The following is a 12,867-nucleotide window of genomic DNA, read 5'->3' on the forward strand; positions in this document are numbered from 1 at the left end:
AACAAGGTTCACCTGGAGGGCGCTGGGAAGAGCCCGCACACGCCGCCGCTGCCGAGGCCGCGGGCCGGGCTCGCCCCGCGCCGCCGCTCTCCGGGGAGGTGCCGGGAGGTGCCGGGCGGCCCCAGCCCCAGCCCCGGCCCCGGCCCCGCGCGTACCGGCCCCGGCCCCGCCGCCGCTCCCGCCCCCGCCGCCCCGCCCCGACACCACCATGGCCGTGGCGGCGGGGCGCGGGGGCACGGGCGAACCGCGCCGCCGAGGAAAGCGAGACGGCGGGGAACGCCGCGGCCTCGGGGGAGCTCGCTCCGGCTGGGCCGGGGCGGCCGCAGGGCCTCCCGCGGCGCGGAAGGTGCGCGCTCGGGCGAGGCGGGGAGGAATGGGCGCGGGACGGGCGGGCGCGGGGAGCCGGCCCGGGGCAGGAGCCGGGGGCAGGAGCCCGGGGGCAAGATCCGCAGAAAGGAGCCCGGGGCAGGATGCGCAGGCGGGAGCAGCGGGCCCGGGGCAGGTGCGCGCGCGGCTGGCGCCGCTCCCCGGCCGCCCCTGGGCGGCTCCGGCTCGGCGGGGCTCGGCTGGGCGCCGGCGGAGCGCGGCGCTCGCTCGGCTCGCGATCGTGTTTGCGCATGACCCCTCCCCGCCTGCGCCCTCCCCTCCCCTCCCCGGCGGCAGCGGCGGCGGCGGCGGCGGGGAAGGTTGGCCTCAGACACAGGCGGCTGCTCGGCGGCGGCGACGCAGTGCAGAGGTGCGGGCAGGTTGCGCTGGCCCCGCGCCCCGTCTCTTCCGCGCCCCGCCCGCCTCCGGAGCTCGCTCGCAGCCGGCGGCCTCCCCGCGCCGGTGTCGGGCCGGCCCCCCGGCCATGAGCGCGGCGCTGGGTGTCCCCCCGCCGCGCCGCCTTCCCCGCCGCCCCCGGCGGCTGCCGGGCTCCAGGAAAGTAGCTTGATGAGTGTCCAAAGTAGCAGTGGAAGTTTGGAGGGGCCGCCATCTTGGTCCCGGCTCTCCACGTCCCCACCGAGCCTGCAGGGCTGCTCCGCGGCGGCGGCGGCCTCCCAGCTGCACGGCGCGCCGCCCGGCAAGCCGCCCAAGGAAGGTAAAACCAGCGCGCCGCGGGGCCGCGCGGGGGGCCCGGCCCTTGGGGAGGGGCACAGCCGCCGCCGCCGCCGCCGCCCGAGGCCGGTCCCGGGGCGCCGGGAAAGCCGCGGCGGGAGAGGCCGGTGCCCCCGGCGGCGGCGCGGGGTCAGCGCCGGGCCCGGCGGGGTGAGCGGAGCCTCGGGCGAGGGGCCCCGCCGCCCCCGCCCGCCCCTCAGCGCGGCCGCGCCTCCTTGTTCCCCCGCGCCGGGCCGCGGAGCGGGACCCGCCGTGCCCCCGCCGGGCCCGGGGCCGTCCGCCGGCCTCTCCTCGGGCGCGTCCTCCCGGAACAGGCTCCCTCCGCCAGCGGCCCGGTAGAAGTGCCGCGCCGGAGGATGCGGCCGCCGTTGCTGGAGGGAGTTGGGCACTTTTGGCATCATGGAGGTGGGAAGGAGAGGGGCCGACACCGGAGGCTCGTCCCCTGGGGAAAGCGCCCTCGGGGGCGGCCGGTTTTGCGGCCAGAAGTGACAGGGCGCCTTGCGGCCGCCACGGAATGACTGCAACTTTCTCCTGTCCTCCATCACGCCTTCGATGATAATATTTTTCTCCTCCCTCCCCTGCTCCTCCCCTCTTGTGTTACACCGACAGCGACAGCAGGGTGTTGTGGGTGTTTGCAGGGAATATCTGTATGAAGGTTATGAGCAAACAAGTCCCTTCGCTGTTCCCTTTCGGGTATTGTCTGCTTTTCCTCCTTGTGTTGTGTTGCCACAAGATGTAGCAGTTATACAGCTAGTGAGTTGCTCGGCGCTTTTAGCTAAAATAACTACTTGCTGAACGCCAGTTAGTGGCGGAGGAGAACTTTTATTCACAGATACTTGAATACCGAGCAGTTGTATAATTTTAATTGATTTGCCCCAGTTTAATGAATACCGTTTCATGTAGCATCTGCAAAACGTCATCACCCAAGCAGGAAACTTGCTAACTTAAAATAGAAATAGTTGCGAAGATGGAGAGTCTTTGTTTTTTAGGTCTTCCTGTAGATTGCTTGCTTGCTTTTTTGGGGTTTTCTTGGTTTATTTTTTTTTTTTTTTTTTGTTGATAAGCAATGTAGGGACTTGGTAACAGGGATTCGACATCCTGAAAATGTATGATGCAGTCTGGTTTCTCCATTTTCCACACCAGTAGTTGTCAGACTTGTATCACTCTGTGTCACTTTTGCACACGCTCCTGCAGGTAGATTGACATGAAATGCTCTAGAAAATACCTGGGAAGGAATTACGGTATATGTTAAAGATGCTGAGTAAAGTGGCAGGCATTTTGTGCTCATCTTCTCTGGGAAACCAAAGCCGTTAGAAAAAAGACCACCACCAGCCAAATTCTTAGTTTTAAGTTTATTGAGAGTAGGTTTCTTCACTGTTGCAGCTCTTGTTATGAATATGCATGCAGGTAATATGTATATGTAGGATATTTTTGGATGTATTTCGAATACCTACCATACAAGCTTGAAATGATTATTGCAGTATAAATTTTATATCTATTTATTTTATGGAGGTCCTTGAGTATCTCTGTTGAGACAAAAAAAATTTTTTTTGTGAAACTAATTTTTAATATGATGATTATGCTATTTACATTTTTCCTTCTCGCAACTCATGCTGTTGGATTTTTCTGGGTACTGTAATTTGCATCCTCTAATACAGATTATGGAGTTAAAAGTAATCAAAACCTTGATGTTTGCTTGGTACTGTAATGTGTTGTATTTGCTTGGTGTTCCTGGTTGTGTTTAAATTGTGTGTCTTCACTAGGTAGCTCTTTTTGAAAATGACATAGGCTGCCATGCTTGGGTTTATGTTTTGCATTCATGCTTGTGGGATGTTATCAACCCATCTTACTTTAGGTATATACATTTTACAAAGAATTATCTTGACGGAAATCAATAGGCCCTGAAATATAAATACATTAATATGTTTATAGGCACTGGCTTATATATGTGAAAGATTGATGGCAGATAAAACTAATAAGCATGGAATATTTGCAGTGCAGTGTGTTTATAGGAGCCTGTGCCGTCATCAATTCTAAACTTGTGATACCTTGTGATGTTAATGGAGCTTGTGAGTTTTGGAGCAGTGCACAAGGCTGCCGGCCCATACTGGATCACAGCTGCATCGCTGCTGGTGCCAGTTTTGAGTGGGTAATATTTACTGATACAGCGCATTTGGCACTTGTGCAGGGCTTCTTTCCCAGCCTGGCCTTCTTGTTTGTGGATTCAAATCCCTTTGGCTGGCTCCCGTGAGAGTTATGTCCCTGTTGCCTTTGGGAGTGCAGACCTTCACGGCGTGTACTGCACGTGCTGTGGTTGATCTGACCTCACCTATGAAGGTCTGCTACCAGCTGACATGTCTCACATGGGCATTTGAAGATTCTGGTTTATTACAAACAGAAACCCTCAACACCTTGATTTAGGAAGTTCTAAAAGTATTTTTGGAATCTCTAGTAGGAAAAAAGCAAAAAAGAAAGGCTCCGGCATATATAATGATTGCACAAATGCATTTTTTAAAAAATGGCAATACCTTGTCAGTATCAAACGAGACTACTTGGAAAATACGGGTGAAATTAGAGGAAATAATCTTTTAAAATATTATAATCTTTTAAAATGCGCTACAACATTGCACCAACATTTTCCATTGGATGTTTTCTTCTATATCTTGATCTAGAGTGATCTCATGGCTTTGCTGTATTGATTTGAATTTATGTTTTGAGGTTTTGAAATGAAAAGACAGGGATGGGCTCAAATATAGTTGCAGCTCTACACTTCTGCTGTATGAGAACTAGCTCTTGTTTGCATTTTAGTGTAGCTTGTAAATGTCTGTCCTTCTGTCAGTTGTTTTATATACCCGTAACTTGTGTGTGTGGTATATGTGGTCACTTAAGAGCCCTGCAGTAGATGTTATCAGGAATTTAGGAGGACTGTTATGTGGTATTATTTTACATGCTGTATGTGTGGTTGTGTCTTGTGCCATAGCTCACATAATTGCAGTCACACAATTTCCTGTTGGAACTTTCTTGATTTTTGTCTGCTTTATGTGTGTAACTAAAAATATTAAAGCACATATCTGCAAAGTGCTATTTTGTAAATGGAGAATGTTCAGGCTGATGCTGACAAGGCAGAGTCAGAAGGGATGCCATAGATTGTCTTGGGTTGGAAGGGACTGTAAAGATCATCTGGTTCCAACCCCCTGCCATGGGCAAGGACACCTCCCTCTAGACCAGGTTGCTCAAAGCCCCATTCAGCTTGGTCTTGAACATTTCCAGGCATGCAGTAGGCACAACTCCACAGCTACTGGAGGGTCAGCCTGTTCCAGAGTCTCACCACCTCCAAAGTAAATAATTTATTCCTAATATCTAATCTAAATCTACTCCGCATCAGTTTAAAGCGGCTGTCCCTTTTCCTGTCCCTTCATGCTCTTGTAAAAAGTCTCTGTTCGACTTTATTACAGCCCCCTCTTTAGGTACTGGAAGGTGTCCCCAGAGCCTTCTCTTCTCCAGGCTGAACAAACCCAACTCTCTCAGCCTGTCTTCATAGCAGAGATGCTCCAGCCCTCTGATCATCTTCATGGCCCTTTTCTGGGTTTTTCCAGCAGGTCTGTGTCCTTCATTGCTCTCCAGGTGGGGTCTCAGGAGAGTGGAGTAGAGGGGCAGAATCCCCCTCCCTTCATGTTCTAGACATGCTGCTTTTGGTGCAGCCCAGGACATGGTTGGCTCACTGGGCAGTGCTGCAGTATCTGATAATTAAGCATAATGCTTTGTAAGTTATTTTTTGTGTGTGCTGTTGGCTTTCAGTACTCTGCTAAAAGAAAAATAGAATGCCAAATAGAACTTTGAATTAACACAACAGGAATGCAAATTTCAGTTTTCAAATTTGAGCCCAAATTAATATATGATGGCAAAATGGTAAATAAACTTATGCCATGTATTTGACAGTCTTTGAAGAAGTTATATTGTATGGGTAGCAAATTTTGTTTGTAACTTTTTTCTTAAAATTTGATAAATGTGTATTGTTTGTATTTATTGTTACCTAAAATGTGATGTTAGTTGTGTGTCTGAGCACAAAAATAGTTTATTTTCTCCTTAACTTTCCAGTCTAGAAAATGCTTCTAGATGCCAGGTTGTATCTGTATGCTATATACAATATATTAGTCCATTAACATGAAAGCAACCTGAATCTTATTAAGACTTCCAGAGTTGTTTTCTGTTGTTGGCGTGTAGTGTAAAACCTCAGCTACTTTGTTTGTTTTAACAGGAAGTTCTCAGTAGTTTTATTGTCTTTTATCTTTCAACAGTAGGCCAAAAATTTTATGGATTTGGCCAGTTTATATGGGAGCAGAGAAGAACAGGAACACTTTTTGTATTTAAAAATTATGGCATATTTTTATTCAGAATGAGCTCACCAATCATAAGAGGTTATTTAGGCTGGCTGTAGCACGAGCAGGTGTTGTCTGGTATTAATGTTGTGCCAGTGATACGCACAAATTCTAGCTTGTGTTATTATTGATGGTTTTGTTGAAGATGTGATTCTCATAGTAAGCTGATGCTTATGCCAAATTCTTTGGAGATTTTGTAGGATGTCCAAATGAGAAATGGGAAAGGCAGCCTTTTTTAATACAGATCCTTGTTTAAATCTGTTTTTAAAAGGCAAGTGCTGTAGCAAATAGAGTAAATTAGTCAGCTTGACCAACTGTTTTGTTTTAATTCTGTTTTATTCTGCCTGGAATGGAATTTTCCATTAACCTATTCTATTTTAAATGGAGAGGGAGTCAATATAGGGATAGGATGTTTTTATTTATTATCTCCATTCAAATAAAAAACTTGTTACTTCTCTCATTCATTTTTTCCCCTCTGTTTTTTTTTTTTTTTCTTGTTTGGTTTTTCTTTCAGTAAGTAATTTTTTTTCTCCATCAAGCTGAAGTAAACTTGCTTGTTAGTAGTAACCGTAGTCTGCAGTTAGTCTTGGTGTTTCTTTGGATTTTCTTAGAGCCTGATAATCCTAAATGATTGTATAATACTATTGTGACTGCTGGGAAACACTACCATATATAGTGCATCATGAGTGAAGTTGTATAGAATTTTGCTTAAGAATTGAGATTATGGAACTATGACAGACTTAAACAATCCTTCATGTGTTTTGTGTTCTTGGTGTAAGGTTGTGTTTTGAAGTAGTACTTGCTCCCAATCCATTTACTCCCATACTAAAATTTTGCTTTCATGCTGAGCTTTTTTACACAAGAAAAAATGTTGAAGTTAGTAAATTGTTTTTATGCAGTAGAGTAGTTCCTGAACTGTAGCTAAAAAACATAAAAGCACACAAGTGGGAGGAAGAAAAGCTTTATGAAATTCTTTCTGTTTGGCCTGGTGTGTTTCAGTTATAAAAGAGAAAAGGGAAATTTGGGTTGCCAAATTACTCTGAGTGGATATGAAGGTGGGCAGAGGAAGAAGAGTGGTCAGGATTTCAGTTGAGAATGCCAGTACTTCAGTTGTAATCGTTGGAGAGCAGTTAAACAGAAGCTGGCCAACATAATATAACTCAGTTTTTCAGGTGTTGCAAGTGGAAAACTTCTAATAGTTGCTGAAAATAACAAGGAACAAGTACTGCACTTTATTTTCAGTACATAAGAACAAAGTTCGCTAGGAGTAGGGAAGCATTAGTGAGCATCAGAAGGTATTTTGGATCCTACATTTCTCATCATCTTGACTCCATCCTTACTGAGATGCTTTGTTTGGGATAGGAAGTAAGTCTACTTCCTTCCCAGGCACCTTCTTTCTGGAGATCTTACTTCTTTCCATTCCCAGCCAGAGCGCTGGGATACACTGGCAGAAAATTCTTGGCACCTAGGCTTTCCCTGGGGAGGATGTGGTAGGTGGGAGGAACATGACTGCATGTAAGCTTTAATCCACCTCAAACTTAGTCCTGGAAGAAGGGAGCAGGAGGACTTAAATGACGTGCTGAAGATGCTGGGGGAAGGCTGGGACTGTGCGACCCTTTGGGATGGGTCCATGCTGGAGGGATTGACTGAAATCAGAGTTACTATATTATTAATTTTAATCATGACTTAAATCAGTGAGCAGGAAACCCTGATTAAATAATTGTTTTTAATTTTATTTTGCATTTGTGCTTAATTATTTTTCCTAAAGAAAAGTTGATTCTAATTGGTCTAATTTGATCATACCTCTTGGTAGGAAGGAGGGGACACATCTATATGCATTTATTTAAGGCATTATGCAGCTTAGATATTTAAGAAACATAATTTCCCATGCTTTAGACAGCTTTTAGCTAACTTTGTTAGTTAAATAAAATGAATTCTAATTGTGCTACATACACAATAAGAAACAAATATATCCAAATATGCTTTGCATTTAAACCGGGTAAAGGAGAATTGTCTGTATTTTGTGAAATGAGTCAATTATTTCCAGTCACTATGCCTTGCGAAATTTGGAGTTAACAGATCAAGTCCAGTCACCAGTCCTTCGTGCTCTTCATTTGGAAGAGAAAGCCAGGCTTTCCTGCTTTCCAAGTCGTTGGTTGCTCTTTAGCAGTTCTGAGTGACCCAGCTACTGGAGTGGTTGAACAAATGAAAATGGCTGAAGCAGTTGCTGGTGAAAGCTGATCAAGTGCTTCAAAACTCAGCTTCCAGTGATGTGATGGTCTATTTGCCAGCAGAGCATTAAAGTTTATAATGTTTTAATGTATTTTTCTCTTTTATGAATTTAATAGATCATAAACTTTAAACCTCACCATGGATTCTTATTGCTCCAAGCTTCGATTAAACGTTTGGTGCTGAAGCGTATTTTTAAAATACACAAATAGGAAAAATTGCCTGCCTTGTCCTCAATAGCTTTATTTGGAAAGGCTCTGAAGCCGGCAACTGTCCTCCAAGGATTTAGAGGGACAGCTAGTGATTGTTGGGTGACTACACAACTGACAGGAATCTGGTCACTTCAGAGTGGGAAAGTTAATTTACTGGAGCTTTTGTGTGAAACGTCACAGAGAAGGTTGGTGTTCCCTAGGAACACCTGCTTGCTGAGAGGTGGCAGCAGGAGCATTAAGCAATGTATCTTCATCATATTTGCAGTTTTATGTAGGTGGAAACTTAAGGCTGAAGTGTTTTCTTTATAGTGTCTTTATGAACAGAGCACTCTGAACTTCGTATTTTAAGAGATGGGGATAGTGGTAAGAAACTCCAGAGTGCCTTTTACAGGAAATTAAGACTGACCAATAGTTATTTGGAGGATTGAGGAGTACTGGATTCCATTTCTGTGGACTTCTAGTAGATCTATACCTGTAAGAGAAAAATAACTTTTTTTTTTGAGGAATAAAGGAAATCTTACGCTTTTAGAAAAATCTGTTGTGTGGTAGGTGCCACACAACCCCGGCCTTTTAGCTATTGTATTTTGTTACAATCTTGAACTGAAAGCATCTAGATACTTCAAGCATTGTGTCTTGCATCTGTAACTTTTGGTGGATTGCATTTTTTTTTTTTAGTAAGTAAACAAACTTCTGAACTATATGCTGAAGGGCAAGAAATTGGAAAGTAATCTTACAAATAGATATATGAGTTTCATAAGTTCTGCAAGTCTGAAACAGTATAATTTAGATCCTGGTCTTCCCACTGTGGGACTGTGATTGGTTGGGATCATGTAGATTGAACAGTACAGGTGTTTCCCATTTCTGTTCTCCACTGGGGAACTCTTTGGCCTCTTGGTTCTGTGGAGACAAACTCAGATGATGCTACAAGTAGGATTTGTAATACTACTTCATTTTTTTACTCCTGTGGCTTAGACTAATCCAGCCTGTACACTGCATAGGTGTATTTGGTAAATATTGGGGTTTTTTCTAGTTAATGCTGTGTTCTCATAGGTTCCACAGTTTTGTCTTAAATTTTGCAACAATACTTTAGCGAGTTCTAATACCTTCTTGCTAACTACTTTACCTATCAAGGATGTTATAGCCTTTGTTATTTCTTAGATTATTCTTAGTAAAAGTGATGAGAAAAGTAGTGTCCTTTAAGAAGTTGATATTTTCATTATAAAGCAATTGAAAATAAAATCCACACATTATTAATAATCATCACTTTAACATCTGTAGAATATTCAAGAGTGGTGGTGGTTTAGGGAGTGTGATTATCTTTGTAAAGTAAGTTTTTTTTTTATTTAAAAAATCACTGTGAAAGCAGTGATTATAAAGAGTTTTATTGGTATTACTAGGATTTTTCTTTGGTTTTTTCAGGATTTTTTTGACAATTCAGTTATTTCTTGAGCTGCTGGCTGTTTGGGAGTGGTTGCTGTGTCTTTGATACATGTTTTAGAAACTTCTTGACTGTTAAATTAATGTCATGGTTTAGTTTCAGTAGTTTTAGTCACAATACTAAGGTTTGGTAAGAGGCTCTCTCGTAAGCTCTCCACAAGCTTTAACTGAATGAAGTGAAGTAATTCTTCTTACAGTACTTGTGTTCTTAGTCTTATGAGGGGTCATTATGAGGAGTGGGATTTTAATGTTTTAAAGTTACAAGTAGGATTCAAATAGAAGTAATTCCTGGAGGTGCAGGTTTAGATTTTTAAAATGAGATTTAAAAAGCACTTTCTGCTGTGCATGTTATGGCCTCACTATATGGTTGCTATTTTAAAGTTCATTGCTTATTTAATTTACTTATACAATTAGATTGCATATTACCTCTTGGTAATTAAATTGTATTATTAAAGGATTGTGATACAAATAATGCTTAAGAGGAGTTACACCAGTATTCAAACTGAAAAGCAAATGTCATGTTGGTCTTCCTTGTTAGGTGGTACTTTGTATTCTGCATCCATACATCATTTTTTTTAGATGCTTGATTGATACACACTACCATATCCAGAACATGCAAGTGGTTACTGTTAAGGAAGAAGCAGTTTTATATGTCCTGAATGTACTCATTTTTATATATACACAAACCATTGTCTCAGTGAACTGTTTTATCATTAGTAATACTAATGTTGCTATTAAGATCCTGCATTTCACAAAGCAGTCTCAACAACAAGCTAAACTTACACAAAGATTTCAGCTGGTTTTTAGTAAAAATATTCTAAATTCCTCTTATTGTTACATACCTCTTAAAAACCTGTTTCATTTTTTCAAATATGTAATTTTGTTAAATCTTATGATGATTGCAGATAGTACAAAGTTTGGCAGCTGGATTAGTCATGCTAGTTTTGCCATATCATGAGTTTTAGTTTTTGGTATTGTTTGCTTTTAAACAGAAGAACAGAAATGTGTAAAGTTCACAACAGCCTGGTTTTGTATTAATGATACATTAATACTGAGTTCTTGTATTTTCTCCCTGTTTGTTACACTTGCGACATCTATCATAATTTGGGTATGAAATAGTGAAGCTATGACAATGAAATAATCTCCACTAAATTACTCTAATAGTGACGGGCTTTGGGGTTTTCCCCCCCATATTTTGTGATTGCTGGTTGACCTGATTTGTTCTCTTGGCTAAATCACAACGTGCTGTTCTCTGAGCCTTTCACTTGTTTTTTCCTTCCAGAGAAGTGCAAACAACAGGCACCAGTCTCTGCCAGCGTCTGACACCACCTTCCTGCTGTTTCCCTTAAATCTTTCTCTTCAAGTTTGTTTGAACCAAAAACAAAAACAAAAAAAAGAGGAATTTTTTTTACTGCTATTTTTACTTTTTTGTGTGTGTTCTTCTTGTGGCTTTAAAATCCAGTCTTTCTAAGGGAAGCAAGCAATGAGGCAGCAATACCAGTGACTGTCAGAAGTTGCAGAATTTAGGAGTGTGCCACCATCCCTGCTGTCCCTGGATGGGATGTGTGCTTTCTCCTACACCACCAGGTCACTCAGCCTGCCTTCTCCCACTGCCAGTTTCCCTTCCTGACTGGTGCTGGGCTGCAAGGATGATCTCCAGTACCATCCTGCTTCTCTGCTTCCCCTGTGCTTCTCTAAGCAGTGGTCCTCCTGCTCAGTTTTCATTTGTGCATGCTGTTGATGTTGCTAGCAGGAGGGCAGTCTTCAGATCCAGGGAGTGGGTGGGTGCAGTAGGAGCAGGAACCTTCTGGATATTTGACCTCCCATGCTCAGCTGGAGGTGCACTCAGTGGCATGGTGGTGCAAGGATCACAGAATCACAGAATGTTTAGGTTGGAAGAGACCTTCGAGATCATTGAGTACAACCCAGCCCTAACACCTCAACTAGATCATGGCATCAAGTGTCACATCTAGTCTCTTTTTAAACACATCCAGAGATGGTGACTCCACCACCTCCCCGGGCAGGCTATTCCGGTATTTAATCACTCTTTTAGTGGAAAACTTCTAATATCCCACCTGTATTTCCCTTGGAGCAGCTTAAGACTGTGTCCTCTTGTTCTGTCAGTTGCTGCCAGGAGAAAGAGACCAACCTCCAGCTGTCTACAACTACCCTTCAGGAAGTTGTAGAGAGTGATAAGGTCCCTCTGAGTCTTCTGTTCTCCAGGCTAAACAACCCCAGCTCCCTCAGTTGTTTTCATATGGCTTCTTTTCCAGTCCCTTCACCAGCTTTGTTGCCCTTCTCTGGACACGTTCAGGCATCTCAACATCCTTCCTAAACTGAGGGGTCCAGAGCTGGACACAATACTCAAGGATGTACCAGGAGTCTCCTCCTGTGTCCTGCAGCACATCACCATGCAGGATCTCTCCTGCTGTAGTGCTGGCAGCAAGGGTGAGTGCTCTGTGCACTTAGGATTTCACAGCCAGAGGCACCTGTGTGTGGAAGGACTGGAGAGGAATGCTTGTTTATCTGAGGTGTCAAAGTTCTTGCTGACCACTGGAGAAAAGGTGACATCCAGTTTTAAAGTTGTTGTGGGTAATAGTTCAAAGGACAATTTTTTGGGAAATAGCAGATGTTGTTAGTGTTTTTTCAGTCTTTAATTAAATTTCTCATGCTTTTTTAGGCTTAAGACAGATTGTTACAAATGCTTTTTTTTACATCCCTTGGGTCATGGAACTTACTTGGTTCATTGTATCAATCATCCAAAGAGTGAGTGGAAGAGCTTATTTCTGAAAAATAAGCCATTTTTAGTGGAATTTTCTTAGCATGTAGTACTCACAGAACAGTATTTTGTTGTGTGAAAACAGTAGATGAAAGCAGTGAATCAGTCTTTCAGGTAAGTACCAAAATAGGCAGCATGACTGTTAGGGATGGAAAGGGTTTCATTAGAGACTAGACTGATTTTAACAGTTAGATCTAAACTCGCCTGGTGTACTCAGTTGTGCTGCTATTTGCTACCTTGTATTTAGCAGTTTTCCCGTGGTTAGACTTTATCACCTGTTCATGTTTACTGTGGCAGTGCAGGAGCTGAAAGGGATGTGGCTACCTGCTCTGGGGGCGTGTGCTGTGTGTTGGCCCTGCCGGCCGTGGTGGCTCCCACTGGGCACAGGCAGAAGAGGGCAGCTTCCAGCTCAGCCTGTTTGTTCTTCAGGGAACTGCTGGTGATGAAACTTTCTCCTTACTAATGTGTTTTTATTCAGCTGCTTTGAATCGTGCGTAAGGTTTTGTCACTGACACAGGTTGCTAAAGCAGCAGTCTGGGTGGGGAGTGTGCTGCATGTGGTGGATACCCCCATGCACCTGGAGACTGTTCAGGGCCTTGGCTGTGTCTAACTGTAAAGCAGTGGTCTCCTTTGGACTATTTGTGTTTTCTTACTTATGGAGGTAAGCCTGGGCTGGTTCTGGGTCCTCTCAAGTTCCTCATATGTTTGGTGATAGATAGTGTTCAGTTTTAAA

General features: G+C 44.1%; 1 protein-coding gene across 2 annotated transcripts in view; it reads left to right on the top strand.

Moving 5' to 3' along the window:
• Positions 1-326: 326 nt before the first annotated feature.
• Positions 327-12,867, top strand: part of TLK1 (tousled like kinase 1) — a gene marked incomplete at its 5' end in the record, with an annotated part of 67,774 nt that continues 55,233 nt past the window's right edge. The window contains one exon of one of the 2 annotated variants that reach the window (XM_083864716.1): positions 327-346. Coding sequence is in view for 1 of the 2 variants with exons in the window: in XM_083864715.1 (XP_083720841.1) it covers positions 934-1,081 (148 nt within the window). Of the gene's footprint in view, positions 347-933; positions 1,082-12,867 lie in introns of those variants that run through there. The other variant, XM_083864715.1, reaches the window with a different exon arrangement.

The sequence above is a fragment of the Zosterops lateralis genome (genome assembly GCF_965231275.1).
Source record: "Zosterops lateralis genome assembly, chromosome: 7".
In the NCBI taxonomy this organism is placed as follows: domain Eukaryota; kingdom Metazoa; phylum Chordata; class Aves; order Passeriformes; family Zosteropidae; genus Zosterops; species Zosterops lateralis.